The sequence below is a fragment of the Lepisosteus platostomus genome, chromosome 7, assembly GCF_059453375.1.
Source record: "Lepisosteus platostomus isolate fLepPlt1 chromosome 7, fLepPlt1.hap1, whole genome shotgun sequence".
Classification (NCBI taxonomy): Eukaryota; Metazoa; Chordata; class Actinopteri; order Semionotiformes; family Lepisosteidae; genus Lepisosteus; species Lepisosteus platostomus.
In genome coordinates this window covers 966,180-980,975 of record NC_142617.1, presented here as the reverse complement: position 1 = coordinate 980,975, position 14,796 = coordinate 966,180, and the positions used below count along the sequence as shown (strand labels likewise).

Below are 14,796 nucleotides of genomic sequence, written 5' to 3'. Positions count from 1 at the left end.
TTAATCATGGATGGACACGGTGGTACTGTAATAAAGCTCAACATTCAGGTGCTTTATAGTGCAAAATGGATTTTAACTGATCATCTTCCCTAATCTTTAGGATTCTAACTTCTCCCACCCTTTCTGAAGTAGCATGTGAAACTCTGTGGATCTTACTGTCTGCTCTTAGGTAATGCTCTTTATAGCAGTATCACAGATCGTGTTGAGTAAATCAACAACCACTGTTTGTTTCCACATCTGAAAAGAGACACTTCTGCTGCCTGAACTGAAATGCTCTCTGGAGATCAGGTAGGTGTGTCATGATTCATTTCACTGCGCCTCCAGTGACGTGCATTTCAGCAACACGGTGAATATTGTTTGTTGGTCGCTGATCCGCTTTCGTCTTACTCTTGTGTGTTCGACTTGTGTCGCAGTTTTATTCATCAAACACCAGAAAACCATAAAGGAGTATAACTGCCTTCAGGGCCCTCATGCAATATGTGGAGTCTTTCCTTCAGCTCACAATTATTTCTGGAAGATTCAAAAGAAGTGCATATCTAATTTCTGCAAGATATAGAAGAATGCTTTTGATAAACTACCATACATTAAGATGTCACTATGTTATCACAGTATGTGTTCCTTTTGCTTAGAAATAGGGAACAAGTGCACAGATATGACTGCACTTTCACTAGACCAGTCTATTGAAAACAAGCATTGTTTCCTTTTGCCCTGCAGATCAATTGTTCAGAGAACTTACTGAAGCATTGTATACAGGCTTTGGTATTTTCAGCAAGACAGTGCATCAATATTTTGTATTGCAAGCCTGAAACTGCCAGTTCAGCAGAGGTGAAAAAAGACACGCTCATTTGCAATCACGATTTAGTGATACATTCATCACTGGAGGTCATTGGCCTAAGTGCAGGGCAGAAACTTTTACTTTACTACAGCAAGCAGATTTCTAATGGTCATAGACAGCCACTGGGAACTTCAGCTCCATTAACACTGAAAGCTCAATGTGAGGAAAAATGACTTTCAGGACTGTCCATGGGGTCAGCGCCAGTGAGCTAGAAAGTATTATTTACTCTGGTCCTTCCCGAGGCCAAAACACATGACAGCCAGAAGGAGTGCAGCTGATTCCAAACTGACACAAGTGCACTGGGCTTGTACGAATGAAAGAACTCACTTCTGAACAAGTACTCCAGGATCACAGAGCAGGATGATTTTGTTTTTGTGGCTGAAAAGTGTGGTAGAATCAGGACTTGAGCTGCTGACTAGCGGCAGAGCTCAGAGGTGTAAGGTTTGGTGAACTGGGGGCTCTGTGATAGACCGGCACCCCAAGAAAAGGTGAGTCACCAATACGTTGTCTGTTTAATGCTACAGAGTGCCAGGGAAACTCTAGCCCAAGGAGCCTCTAGGTTTAATTATGATCTTTGCATAGCAAACATAAGTGCTGGGGCTTGGTAGCAAAATGCATCTCTTTTGAACACAATCAAGCCTGAGTTATGATTCTTCAGAGAGGGACAGAGTAGTGGCTTCAGTACTGCCTCCAGAACAGGTCTGTCTTTTTTGCAAAATCTTAACATAATTTTCTTCCAAGTGGCTACTCTGCTTCACAGAGGCTCGGAAACGAAAGAAAAGGAGTTTAGGGCAAGCCCGAGGTCTAGCAGAGCAGAGCTGAAGTTTCTTCACATCACGTGGCACTGCTCCCGACACGAGCCACGGGCACAGACTCCAATTTTTCTGCAGTTTCAGCCAAGTGTCCCACATTGTTGTGGACGAGGACAATCTCTCTGTGTTTATTTTCATGAATAAAATGTATAGGTATCTTGAAGTGAGAAAATCTTAAAGTTTAATTAGCAGGGTAAAAATAGCTACTCGGCTAATGACGTATCACTCTCTGAAGAATACGAACGTGCCAGATTTCTTAAGATGTTGGAGATGATAATTAGGCTACAGTCAGAGAATATGGACAGAGAGCCCAATTCCTCCATCAGCTCTTCTGCTGAGCGACAGGACCATGGGTGTTCTTTGGACTGGCTGAGATTTAACGTAAAACCTCCCTCTCTTTCAGATCGGCCTTCCCTTCAGCAGTGTTTGATTGAGTCCCTCATACCGTATTGCAAGAGGATTTGTGTCATGAAACGATATTGCAGGGTATAATGCAAATATTGATAGTCCAGCATGAATCCTACAGGCTGGTGTGGAGGGGACATGCAGATACACTGCAGGTACTGTCACACGTGCAACTGCATGTGCACCAGGCACATAACTAGAATTTGCTTTTAAGTAATAAAAACAAGGTTCAGGTAAAGGTTCAGGTTTAAAGAATGGCTCTAACAGAAAACTGAAATAAAATATCCTCTGCTAAAGAACTTGGCTGGAGCAGAAACCACGAGCCACAGGGGTTACTCCGGATTTAGCACCACTGTACTGGGGCATCAGTCAAGCCAGGGCCTGACGGCAGAGAAGCAAGGCACAACTAGCAAGCACATCGAATACTTTCACCAATTAGCACTGGCGGTTAAGGGATACCAGTAGAAGCAGCAGTACTCCAGGATCAGGACTGCGAATTTAAAAGATACCCCAAAAGGTAAAATATTAAAGTTATCTAATCTTGACAAAAGCATGGGTGACAGAGGAGTGTTGAGGCCCTGGACCAACTACGATGCCCCTGTGTCCCTAGAGTAGCAGATTTCCCCCCAGTTATAAACAAGCACTAAGGTGTATAAATGAGAAAACCAAGGCTTAACTTTTTGTTTTTGATTAAAAACACAACATGATTTTTGTAGAAATAGAAAGCAGGGAAAACACTCAGCTTAAACTTTCAAGACAAAAATGAACATAAGGTCGCTGCAACACGACAGTAACACGACAATATTTAGCGATCAATTTAATTACGGATTTAAAGTCCCATAGTGCCCCGCTGGGTACTTCTAGCCTATCTCACACGGCGTGATTACAGGTCCTCAGCGACGCTATTATATATTAAGCGGACCCATCCCACAGAAAAAAAAATATTTTTACGTTTATAACATATCGCTTCTGTATAAGCACACCTGAAATCAACCAAACTTGACCTAACCAACCCAACATAAATGACCCGGGTCACACAACCCCCCCCCTGCTTCTCGTTATGGTTCGGTCAGCAGCCGCACTGGTAGTCAACTCGGAACATGTGCGCAATGGGAGCAGTAGCAGGGACGCTTCACGGTAAAGTACGTCTGATCACTCCGCAAAGGTAAGAACACAAACTTTACTGGTATTTGAAAATGTGAGGTCGGCAGGGCAAGGAGGATTACCATAGGTTTTGCTGTACTAACACTGTCCTAAGTTTAGTGGAGTTACGGGGACGAGCTCATCACTTTATTATGCATCATTATTTCCGCACCAGATGTGTTTAAGCAAGCCGTGACACGCAGTGGAAGAAGGATACTCTTGTGGCAAGCTGTAGATGCATCGCAGGGTCAAAGGTAAAATCAAGTGTTGAACGCTGAAGTTTGTGGCGTTAATGTTGAGAGACCAAGACAAAACTTAGTCTTTCCTAAAAAAAGACATTCATTTCTTAATCTCAGAGTGATATTTGCATATCATGCCTGCTCTCCTGACTGAACACACAGTGTAATGTGCTTTGTGATGTGTGACCGTGGCTGTTATATACTGGTCTTTCATCGTACTTGTGTGTGGAAGCAGTCTTACATGTTGGGCATTGATACGACTGCGACTCAGCTGTTTGAGCTCGGATGTAATTGCACATCGGTGCGTCCCGCAGCAGAATGTACAACATTAAATCCCATCACAAGTACTCATTCAGTTACACAGTACTTTGTGAGGCAGATCTCAAGCAAGCAAACAGGCCAATTGCTGAAATCCAGCAAGTAAAACAAAATAATATTAATTTACCCCATCTCTAGAAGCAAATAAATAAAATCCTTAACCAAAAGTGTGATTAAAATGAAACCTCTATGGAATAACTCTCAATCAGTTTTGACTTGGTCTGTAAATACAAAATCTGTAAGCTAAAATTTGTAAGTGAAGGCTTCAGTGTTTTTACCACACCATAGTGCAAAGTGTCACATATCAATAAAGACTGAATCTATTCAGCTTTGCAGGAAGAGCTATCCAGCTCAGGACGTAGGGAAAGACACCGTTCTGCTCTCTAGAGCAAGTCGCAGATTGAGGATCACTTAATAACGATATAGCTAAAGTAGAAAACCCTCTTCAGAAAATTAAGATCTAGACCTACAATATGTGCACACACTGTAGTAGACCTATACATAAAATTCACAATGCCTTCCATGAACACAGTGCTTTTCATCCAAAAAGATCTCAAAGCATTTTACTCCCAAAGTCGTTCTTCTGTTTGCCATAGAATAGCAGCCCAAGTGAACAGCAGATTGGAGGAGAAGGAAAACTGCTTCACCAGTTTAGTTTATTTTACAGAGGCCAGAAACCCCAGAGTAGAATAGGTTTCAGTCTTAATTCGGGTTTCCGTTTCTCTAGATTCTAAATACATTAACGAAAAAGAATCTTTACAAGGGCATCCAAATCCTTTTCAACAAAGTCTTGGATATTTCAGTTCCATCCTATATAATAGTTCTTGTTTAAAGTTTGTGAAGAATTTTACTTCTCTGATAGACTGATAACATGAAAAATCTGTGTTTTTGTTAATAACGTAATGATTAATGCCATAAGAATGATTAAGACATTAATGAACTGGAACCGAACAAACTTTGATCATACATCACCAGAAAAGTGATCTACATTGCTGCAAGTAATTATTTTCTTAAGTTTTAAAATAATTTTCTAAAGTTTTGTGAAATTTCTTCAGAGTTACAGCAAAGTATAATCAATTAGGAAGGGAAGGCAAGCTGTCCAATTAAAAAGACAGTATGCAGTTCACATTATTTACATAATATGATTATTAATAACTTAATATTATATACATTAAGTTTATTTGACTTAATAGACAGAGAATTAAGCTGCCATTTGGCTTTAAAACCAATGTGTCTTGTGGGTTTAATTTCCTGGGTGACGGGACACAGAGTTTCTCAGTGTGAGTTAGAGATGTGCCCCATCAGCACCTCAGCAGGGCTCAATTTCTGGACAAACGCCAAGGAGAAGGTGGAGTGAAATATTTTCATTGCGGTGGTGACAATCGGAAAGAAACTGGCTGACCACGACAGGCCAAGGGGCTGACCTGGATAGCAAAGATGAGTGTTTCTGAACTCATGATGGGGGGGGGGAGAAAATGTCTTTGCACCAGCTTGTCGTACTGGTGAGCGATTAGGAGTTAAAGACAGTGACCTCCTCCTCCGCTGCAGTGCGCAGTGACAGGCTTTTCCTCATTTCAGGTACTTGAATAGCCTCCCTTTTCATACCCACTCTGAATATCGGTGCCTAGAGGCCGATTTCCTTTGTGGACAGACGGACCCCTTGCAGCTCGAGGAGATGCAGTGGCAGGACCCTGGCGGAGAGCTGAAATCTGATGTGAAACTTGGCCTCGGCTGCCAGATGAAAGACACGTGTGAGTCATGGCTGGAGCGCTGGCTGGTCTTTCTTCTCTGGTCCACTCAGCCCAGGTGAAGGGCAGGCCGTGTTAGACCCCAGCCCAGTGTGTACTTGACAGGGGTTAAACGGGTTTTCATGGCAAGAAAGCGGCGCGTGTGCGACTTCGTGACTGTGCTGTGGTTCTGCTGTGCCGTACGACACCGAGCAGTTTCCCCACCCATCTCCCTGACCGCTTGTGAGAGCCGCACCTGACAGAATTCAACGGTATTTGAGTGACTTCTGTATGTTTGATAAGTGTTTTCCACAATATTGTACAGACAGTCACATCAGGAATGTGAACGGTAAATATTCATCCGTACAGAAATTGTAGCTGCAATAAATAAAACGCTGGGCTGAAGGACAACAATGTCAAAAAGCGATTTTTTACATCCCACAGAGCGAGTGAAGGTGGAGCGATTGCACGGTCACCTTGAAATGGCATGTTTATGATCCACAGCACACGTGAACACGGGGCCCTGATGATGACCTGCTCTCCAGCTCTCACAGCGGTTTAAGGTGAGGTTTTTGAAAAATGTTCCAGAAGTGCCCTAGCTAGGGTTAGGGTTAGTGTTTAAACAACACTTAGACATTTTGTCATGTGTTTTGCTGTGCTTTAGGATGCCTTTTAAGTGCAGGAAAAGTGTTTTATTATTTCCTCAACAATGAAATTTGCCCCTGTTTTGCAGCTGTTGCTAAGCCGTGTGCCTGTCAATCAAAAATTGTCAAAAATCAAAAGTTTGAAAACACTTATTTTTTTTCATTTAAAACCAGAAAAATGATTTGTTTAGCTCAATTGTAGTGACAATTGTAACCCTAACCAGTACATGGCCCAAAACATGCTTATTTTATACACCATTTCAGCAGTAGGTTACAAAAAAGAGGTAGTAAAAATTTAAGACAGATTAAATGTGCCAGGATGCCTTGCTGTTGTTTTGTGAGCAGAGCTGACTGTCCCACTTTGAATTTCCTCCTCCATCGTCGCTCCTCTGATTCTGCCTGGTCTGGGCTCCGTCTCTGGTGCCGGCCCGTCCCGGTCCCCCGCCTCCCTGGCAGAGCTCTTTCAGGACAGGAGGACGATGGAGAAACATGCAGGCCGGCAGCATCCAGGACAGCAACCTGGGCTCTCGCGTGCCCTTGTTTTTGTCCTGGTTAGTTACTCAGGAGAATGCTGGGAATCATACCCTTGTCTGAGTGTTATCTATTTAATTTACTCAAATTAGAGGATTTGCTAGTTGCGTCCTGAAAATAAGTTTTATATCCACCTGCAATCTGGGCTTTTTTCTTTTGAGTTTCTAACAATAACTTTTGTTTCATCAGTATTGCATTACAATGGCCAGTTTGAAACAGTAGGTCTGCATCTTCACAAAAATACGGTCTGCTTTCCTTCTGATAGTTTGTTTAATTTAAACGGCGATTTTCAAGGTCATTAAGTGCCTGTGCTGGTCCTTTTAATTTCTAGTTTCAGGTGGGTGCTTTTATTTTCAGCCTCATTGTGGTCTTACTATAAATTAATATAGACTAAAAGAAACTGAGCGAGCCTCAGTCCTCATACCATGCCTCCCCACGATCGATGTCTCGCAATCCATGTTCCCATATTTCTAGCTAGAATCTGCCCTGTCAGAACATTATTTATGCCCACAGTTAATAATGGTGGAGGGGAGCCCTGTTTAAATTTCCCAAGCTAGGCTTCATTTGCTGTGCACGTCAGTGGGATGGTGTATATAGTTATGTCTCACAGAGTAATAAATTTACTTTGGAATCCAACTCGCTTGTCCTCCTCATCAGTGATATTGGATTGCAAAAGCAATTTTCAGCCTCCCTATCCAGGAGGCTTGAAGGATTTGAACTGTGACATCCCTGAAAGCTGAGGAATTAATAGGACAATTAAGGATTGGAGACTATTGAGAAAGTGAGAAGGTTCAGCAGGAGAAGCAGCATGATTCATAGCAGGAGAGATTAATATAATGAGGATGACATTAGGAGCTGTTTTGCCAAGAGGCATTCAGAATCCTTCACAGTGAACTGAAACATGTCTCTGGCTTCAGTTACATTCAGAACTGACCATTTGCTGCATCTGTGCTGTTTCAGAATCCTCCATCCATTTCTCTTAGTTGAAATGCAGGGGGAAGTATTGCTTTTGCTGCAGTGTACTGTAGCTAATGACTGTTCAGTGGTTTTGCCTCAGTTGTTTCACAAGCGCGTGATGTTAATCCTGGTCAATTACAGGTTATCATATAGGCGATCAAAGCCTACATCTGCCTCTGTTATCATGATAAGAAGTGTGACATGTGATTTCCGAATCGTTTTGCTAGAAAATTTAAATACTTTGAAGTTTTAACGTTCTCACACAGATGCTCTTTTTGTCTTTGGCTTCTGTTTTCCCCACAATGATGCATCTAAGGCAAAAGCACTTCAGCTAAAGTTAACATTATTGCATTAATTTCATTAGACTACAGGCCTCTAAGCATCCAGGCATCTCTGCTGTGAACAGTATGAGCATGCACAATCTATTAGAAACCCAGCAAAGCATATACACTGCTAGAGGTACAATATGCTTAATAAAGAGCTGCAAAGGCATAACCTTGTGTTCAACAACAAATGAAGAACCCGGTGTTCTTGACCCAGTTTTGTCTGCAAGCAGGACTTCATATAATACAGCACTTCACAGACTCAGAGTATGTACTGCCTTCAGTTTTGAACGCAAAAGCTAGGCATAAGAGAGGGTCTGTGTGAGATGTATCTTATAAAACCTCCTTTTGTGTTGATACCAGCAGAGAAAGCATTTTTTTTAATCCAGGGTATTAAGCCCAGGGTTTCTCAAATTTTTATGGGAAGAAAGAATGAACTGCTCCAATTAAACGTTAACTGAATAAATGTAAAAGTACCCCCCCCCCCCTCCCCCCACCGGGAAAAAACCCTCCAGGTTTCGGTAAAGGCCCTGGGTTTAATCAGTTGACTGAGAAATCCAATTCCTTTGCTGTCTACAGACACAGATGGAGCAGGGATCCTGTATACAAAGACACCACTGAAATATGGTCTCTTTTTGATGTACCAATGACTTATTTGCAATTATCTCAATATGCAATCTGTGTCTGTTGTATAATGTGTTGAAATTCCTCCTTACCTGAATTTGAATTGTATGTGTGACACACTGGACCACTCACTGTCTCCAGGTTTTGGAGTAAAAGCTTTTAATTTCTCTCACACCTTTTCTGGCTCACAATAAACACAGAATTAGAAGATGATTTTTCTTCAGCCCTTATAGACGGATTAACAAAATTCCGAAGGGTGTGAAGTAGAAGCAAGCCCCTGTGTGTGGTAGCTCTGCCTGACGGTCTTCGCACAGATGAAAACTGCCAAAGGAGCAGCTGGTGTCACAGAAGAAAACATCGTCGAGGAATTGTAGGCCACCCCAGACATCTGGGTGTGTCCAGGGTGTGCGGGGATATGATTAAAATCGCACACAAAGAATTGTGAAGCTCTCCTCAAGTAAGGTATTTTAACTGACTACACAGCACCATCTGTTGGTAAGTTTTCTTTAACCACTGTCTTTGTGCGAGAGACGGAGAGGAAACCGTTTCTAGTACGTGTATAAGCTTTGGCCACCTCCACCTCACTCATCAAGTTTCCTCTACTGGCCCAGTTACACAGACGCTGCTGGACAGAGCTCTGGTGAGGATCTGTTAGTTACTTGCTAGCAGTAATCATTTAAGTCTTCAGATGCAATGAAGCTCTTAAATACAGAGCATGATGACTGAGCTACATATGCAAACACTACGCAAATTCACAGATGTGACATGAATTAACACAACAATGAAGTTTCTCTTACCATCTGGATTATTTCTATATCTATTTAGGACTTGAATTGTAAAGGGGCTTTTCCAGGGTTCTCCTTATTGTAGGAGAGAGAAACCTTTGGGTAAGAGAATTAGCACTGAAAGCAAAAGGAATGGGAACTACCGGCACACATGACCAGCTCTGTAGCAGTTCTGACTGAGGGGGGAAACTTGATTCATGTGTTCAAAATCCTCCCAGGTATCAAAGCCAGCCTGGTGGACCCTTCCAGAATGACCAGCGAAACAGGCCAGGAACATCGGAGACTAAGAACAGGAGGCACTTTACACAAACGGCTGTTGTGGGAGGAACTACCCAGCCATGTTATTGAAGGTGATACCCTGGTCTCTTCCAAATTAACGGTTGAATTGGATCAATTAGCTACTGACATCCAAGTCTGCTCTATGGGCTGAATGGTCTCCTCTCTCTTGTAATTTTTCTTATGTTTTCATTATAATACGTGCTACTACACAGGTGACCATCTACATTAATTTTGCACTAGTAAAATTCCAGCTGCCCCCCCGAACTCAGGAAAGTTATAGTCTCAGCTGCCCATCAGTGACGCTGCTGGAGGTAAAAAGATCCACAGAGGCTCATTTTCCTAATTCAAAAAAGATGTGTGCAAACATGACTAAAGACTTTATTTACCAAATCAATTTCCCTGTAATATCCACAAATAAAAGTGATTTCTTTTTATATAATAATAATAACTCTGCACATTGTATTGTTTCAGTGTGTGACAAAATTCTCAGTCAGATTTTCAGCCATTTTTCAGTTCAGTCCCCATGCATCCATAGGAAATTGTTTTTAAAAAACGTAATCTGTGGAGATTGGACAGTCGGACAAGTCGTTCTTCTCTGGTTTGTGTTTGTAGTTCCTTTCTGTCAGTATTATTTTTTCAAGAACAACGGACAGACGTCTGATCCACAGTTAGCTCTGACAGAGAACACTAAAGTGACAACGTCCTGTAGACGGTTGAACACTTCCTCCTCTCCTTTTTTTTTTTGAGGTTTTTGCATTTTTTTTTGTATAATAATCATAATTTTCTCAATATTATTCTTCTCTCATTTTAAATAAATTATTTTGGCAATCTTCATCCTGTATCATTTAAAACGAATGATTAGTCAAGTAAAAAATAAGGTGGAAAGAAAGATAAAGGTACCCATTTTCTCCGCGTCCTTTTGGGATTGGAAACATTATGTACAACTGCTGTGTTTGTCTTTGTGTTTGATCGTTTGTGTGTGTGTCTGTCGTCGGTAGAGCTCTTGTGCAGTCCGGTTCACGCTCTTTGTTATACCAAGGTGTAGGATTTTGCGTAAGGGTTGTTGCTTTGTTTCAGGTGTCCTCTTGAGTCCAGCAGCGATTCCTGGGAGCTGCTCATTTTGGCGGCCTGTCCCAGGTCCGCCCCGTCCCTCTGGGGTAGCGTGGAGGCCGTCCCCGGCTGCCACTGCTGCACGGTGGGCTCTGTGGGCGTGGGCTCCAGGATGGCGGGACGCTTCAGCGTGCGGCTCTTCTGCGGCTCCAGACAGGCCGGCCCCAGTCCCAGGTCCCTGCCGGCGCCGGCGCCGCCGCGGTTCAAGAGAAAGTCCATTCGCAGGTACGGGGGGAGGTGCATCAGGTCGCCTCCTGGAGACGAGACGGAAAGGGTGTCAGAGGACCGGCACGCTGGCTTGGCTCGACTGTCCTTCTCTTTATGGCTCTTGATCTTAACCGCGTTACTGCACAAAATGTCTCTAACATTAGTATCCATCCATTTTCTAACTGCTTTATACAATTCAGTGTCGTGGGGAACCGGAGCCTATCCCAGCAAGCAACAGGCACAAGGCAGGGTACGCCCTGGACAGGACTCCAGACCATCGTAGGACACGGCAGACACAGACTCGCAACAGGCACAGTTCTACCAGTTTACCTTTTGACTGTGGGAGGAAACCCACACGAACGCAGTAAGAACATGTGACCTCCAAGCAGGTATCACCCAAGATTTGGACCTGAACCCGGGGCCCCAGCGCTGCGAGGCGGCAGTGATAGCCACCGTGCCACCGGATATTTAGATGGTAGAACATAAAATGTTACTTATAAATAAATGTATTTTTTTTTCTTGCTCGATTTCACTCAATGTGCCAGGAGGCATGATGCAGCGAAAAACTTTGCTGCCAAGAGCGGGGGGGGGGGAAATGTTTTTTTTTTTTTTTTTTTTTTTAGATAATGCAGCAGCATATTTACGCTGTGGTGCTGCACCTGGAGCAGCTTGCAGGATATTCACACTTGACAGGCCTCCACTCTGGTCATAGCGAAGTGTGTCATAGTATCACGGCTGCCTGCTTCCGCAACAGAGAGAAAAGATTCCAACAGGAGAGAAGATGTTCTCCGAGTGCTCAGGTGATCCCACAGCAGTCTAATGGGCTGAACTAACTGGTTACAAGCTCCCAATCCCTCCCTCAAGTCTGAAATGTGATCAGATGTGTTCTGGTACAGTATGCTTTTTTTACTTAAACAGAACATTTTGCTTTTCTATAATACAGTGTGTGTTGGAGTGAAATATTGCTATATATTTTTTGTGTTTATTTCAGTTTACCTGACTGCCTCCCTCTCGTACAATGTTTAATGAGGAAGAAGAAATCCTGGTCCACTGGGCAGCACTGGTGAAGAACTTTCACTCCATGTATTGTCTGTCATTGGTAGCTTTTCTCAGAGCCAAGAGCACCAATAAAGGTCTGAATTCAAGCATGGAGTCACTAAACTACCCTATTGCAACTGTAATACAAGCTCAGTGTGCTGTCAAGAGTTCTAGTCTGCTAAATTGAACTGTCCTAGATGGGGATTTACTGGCCTTCGGTAGGAGGGGCCAGCTATCCCTTTTCTCCTAGTGAATTAATCCTAAGGGGTGTTTCTTTAAGGGTCTTCATTTAATTGAGATTGGACAGCAGTTTCAAATTATAATGGTAAGCTTTTAAAAAATTCTGCATTTTTAATTGGCTTTGTTAAGCCACTCAGACTGATGGATGGTGCTGGGCTGTAATTGAATTTCTCCAGGGTGAATGCGTTATGCTATAGATCTCAGCCTTCATGCATTCATGAATTAAATTTAATCAGTTTCTAGAAAACCAACTACAAGGCAACCAAATTACGAGAGATTATGATTTCTACAGAAATTTAAAGTCCTTTAAAGTGGGTAATGGCAATAGGCAGCCCTTGCTATATAAACACTGGGGCCAACCTGATTCGTGTTGGATGATGCACTGTGGGGGGGCAGGAGGAAGTAATGGAGAGAGAACGATCAAACCCTCAAGATGAAATAGGGCAAGGTTTTCAACTACCAACAGCCTGAAGACAGAGGCCAGACCTCTCCCCTGCTTCTGCTTCTCCTTAACTAAGCTAATTTAAAACCCCAAGGCTCCACAGACTCCGTGAACTAGGATGTACAGGTTCTTCAGCGCTACCCTGTTCTTGCCAGGTAGGTGTTTGAGCTGAGCACAGTCCCTCTCCGAGGAGCCTGGGCCCTCCTGTGGCTCAACGTGGCGCCCTGGGTCACACTCAGCCTCTATCATGAACCTTGCAGAAAGTGCTTACAAGACACAACTCCGCAGCCACGAACTGGCAGTGCTCAGAACTGGCAAAGACGGTGCTGCTGAGAAAGAAGACCCTGACTATGAGACTACAAAGGTGCACTAATAAAAATGTAATGAGATTTTAGTAATAAGATCTAAAAGCCATGTTTTTCTTTCTTCAGTAGTCTAGCCCTTGTGACTATGTTTAAAAGCTTAAGTACAGTAAGCAGAGCTCAATGGATGGGACGAATTCTTACTTAAAGACAAAAATGTGTTTCCATTTTCTGTAATGGGGAAAAAAAATATTTTTCTATTAGGCAATAAGTTGAACTTCACGTGCAACGCTTTCCAGTGCACGAAGCCTGTGTTTCAGGCAAACAGAAGAACAGTAGAAATCTGGAGATGATTGGGCAGCCTTCAGTAATAATGGACTATTTGATTAACACATACAAAAACCATAGGGTTTTACTTGATGATATGTACATTACAGAATATGATGTTTCTATTATGTGGAACATTCTCTCCTTTTCCACAGGTTATCACCTGAAAACATTTAGTTTGAGTTTTGTCATTGCTGGGAGTAAAGTATGGCACTCAGCAGTTTTTAAAAGCAGACCTCACTGAGGGCGCGCTTTGACTGGCAGGTTTTTCAAAACCCACGCTCGGGTCTGCAAGACAGAGCTGAGAGTTCACCTTTCTGGTCAGCGTCCAGCTCGAGTGGCTCACGGTATGACACGGATAACGTTACATTTCTGGGACGGCAGCCCAGTGGTTCTTGAAATCGATGTGAGCTAACCAGGCTCTCAAATCTGGAAAAAGCCTGAATTAAAAATGAAGGATGAATAATGCAGTTTCTCTTCATCTGAATCCATACCCCTGCCCCTCCCTCCGACGTTCCCTGCATTACCCCAGGGCGAAGCGAGACAGCTGTCAGTCCCCATCTGAGGTTACATGCAGGGAACCGTCTCTATCAGGAGATATCAGAGGCAAATTACCCTTTTAGCCTTGAAGAGGAAACAGCCCTCTATTACATCAATAGATACAAGAGAAATTGCTCACTTTCTCTCTGTCTTTCATGCTCCAGTATAAGTACTATATTAAAATGCTGAATATGCTTTAAGAAAATATGGTTTGCTTAGTCTTTCTCATGATAATATTCTTATAATAGACTGTAGTAGTGTTTTGAAGGAGATGTTATATGACTGTTACACATTGTTTAACATGGAAATAAATAAAGTTCTGTGCATTAAGAGCTTGTGATGCTAGAAAATCATCATTTTCTCTTTCTCAATACAGTTTCTGATAGAACCCACTCTGAATAGAATCAGCAGAAGCCACATCTATGGTCCTGTCCCATCCTCTTTAAAAGACAACAACAGGTAGCCTGGACCTCTGGGGCTTTAGTTAGTCATCACTGTGGTCAGGCTGATATTACAGAGGAGCCGTTTCATGAACATCTACATTCTTTCACTGAGAGTAAAGCTGTCAGCTGTCAACATAATTCTGTGAAATAGCAACACAACCCTCACAGAAAGTGACCAGAAGGTGGGACAAACTGGAGGTGTGGAACACTGTAACAGGCCAGGAACGAGGAGCGAAGGCAGTTTCAGTCACAGGGCAGTGGCTGTCGAGTTAATGCTCCTTTGTGACTGTAAAGTGCAGTTTTGTACTTACAAAAGATCGTCTTAGATCGAGCCACTGATAGCTTTCTCCCTGAGCACTAGTGCCAGGGGCGAAGAGCAGGCCGCAGGATCCGTTACAGGGCTGGCTCTGGCCAAAGCTATCAATTAAGTATGAGCTTGGAAATCCAAGCCCTCCGGAAAGCTGACACCATCCCTCAACACCAATCTATACAAACACTCCTTTATCCATCAGTGGTTTGGACAGT

The 14,796-nt window shown here is 43.0% G+C and overlaps 1 protein-coding gene and 3 long non-coding RNA genes across 5 annotated transcripts in view; 3 read left to right on the top strand and 1 right to left on the bottom strand.

Moving 5' to 3' along the window:
* Positions 1–3,030: 3,030 nt before the first annotated feature.
* Positions 3,031–9,151, top strand: LOC148657730 (uncharacterized). The gene is made up of 5 exons (XR_015939973.1): positions 3,031–3,217; positions 3,371–3,449; positions 5,331–5,503; positions 5,924–6,042; positions 8,783–9,151. It is a non-coding gene; the product is annotated as an uncharacterized LOC148657730 (long non-coding RNA).
* A 408-nt stretch (positions 9,152–9,559) lies between these two features.
* Positions 9,560–11,277, top strand: LOC148657729 (uncharacterized). Its single transcript, XR_015939974.1, has 3 exons — positions 9,560–9,693; positions 10,700–10,957; positions 11,140–11,277. It is a non-coding gene; the product is annotated as an uncharacterized LOC148657729 (long non-coding RNA).
* The window catches only part of LOC148657726 (cell adhesion molecule DSCAM), a 165,830-nt gene continuing 161,010 nt past the window's right edge, over positions 9,977–14,796 (bottom strand). For both annotated transcript variants that reach the window (XM_088638376.1, XM_088638377.1), the window contains exon 33: positions 9,977–10,986. In XM_088638376.1, the coding sequence (XP_088494502.1) occupies positions 10,652–10,986 (335 nt within the window). In that variant the 3' untranslated portion in view covers positions 9,977–10,651. The remainder of the gene's footprint in view (positions 10,987–14,796) is intronic.
* Positions 11,390–12,084, top strand: LOC148657728 (uncharacterized). Its single transcript, XR_015939975.1, has 2 exons — positions 11,390–11,829; positions 11,931–12,084. It is a non-coding gene; the product is annotated as an uncharacterized LOC148657728 (long non-coding RNA).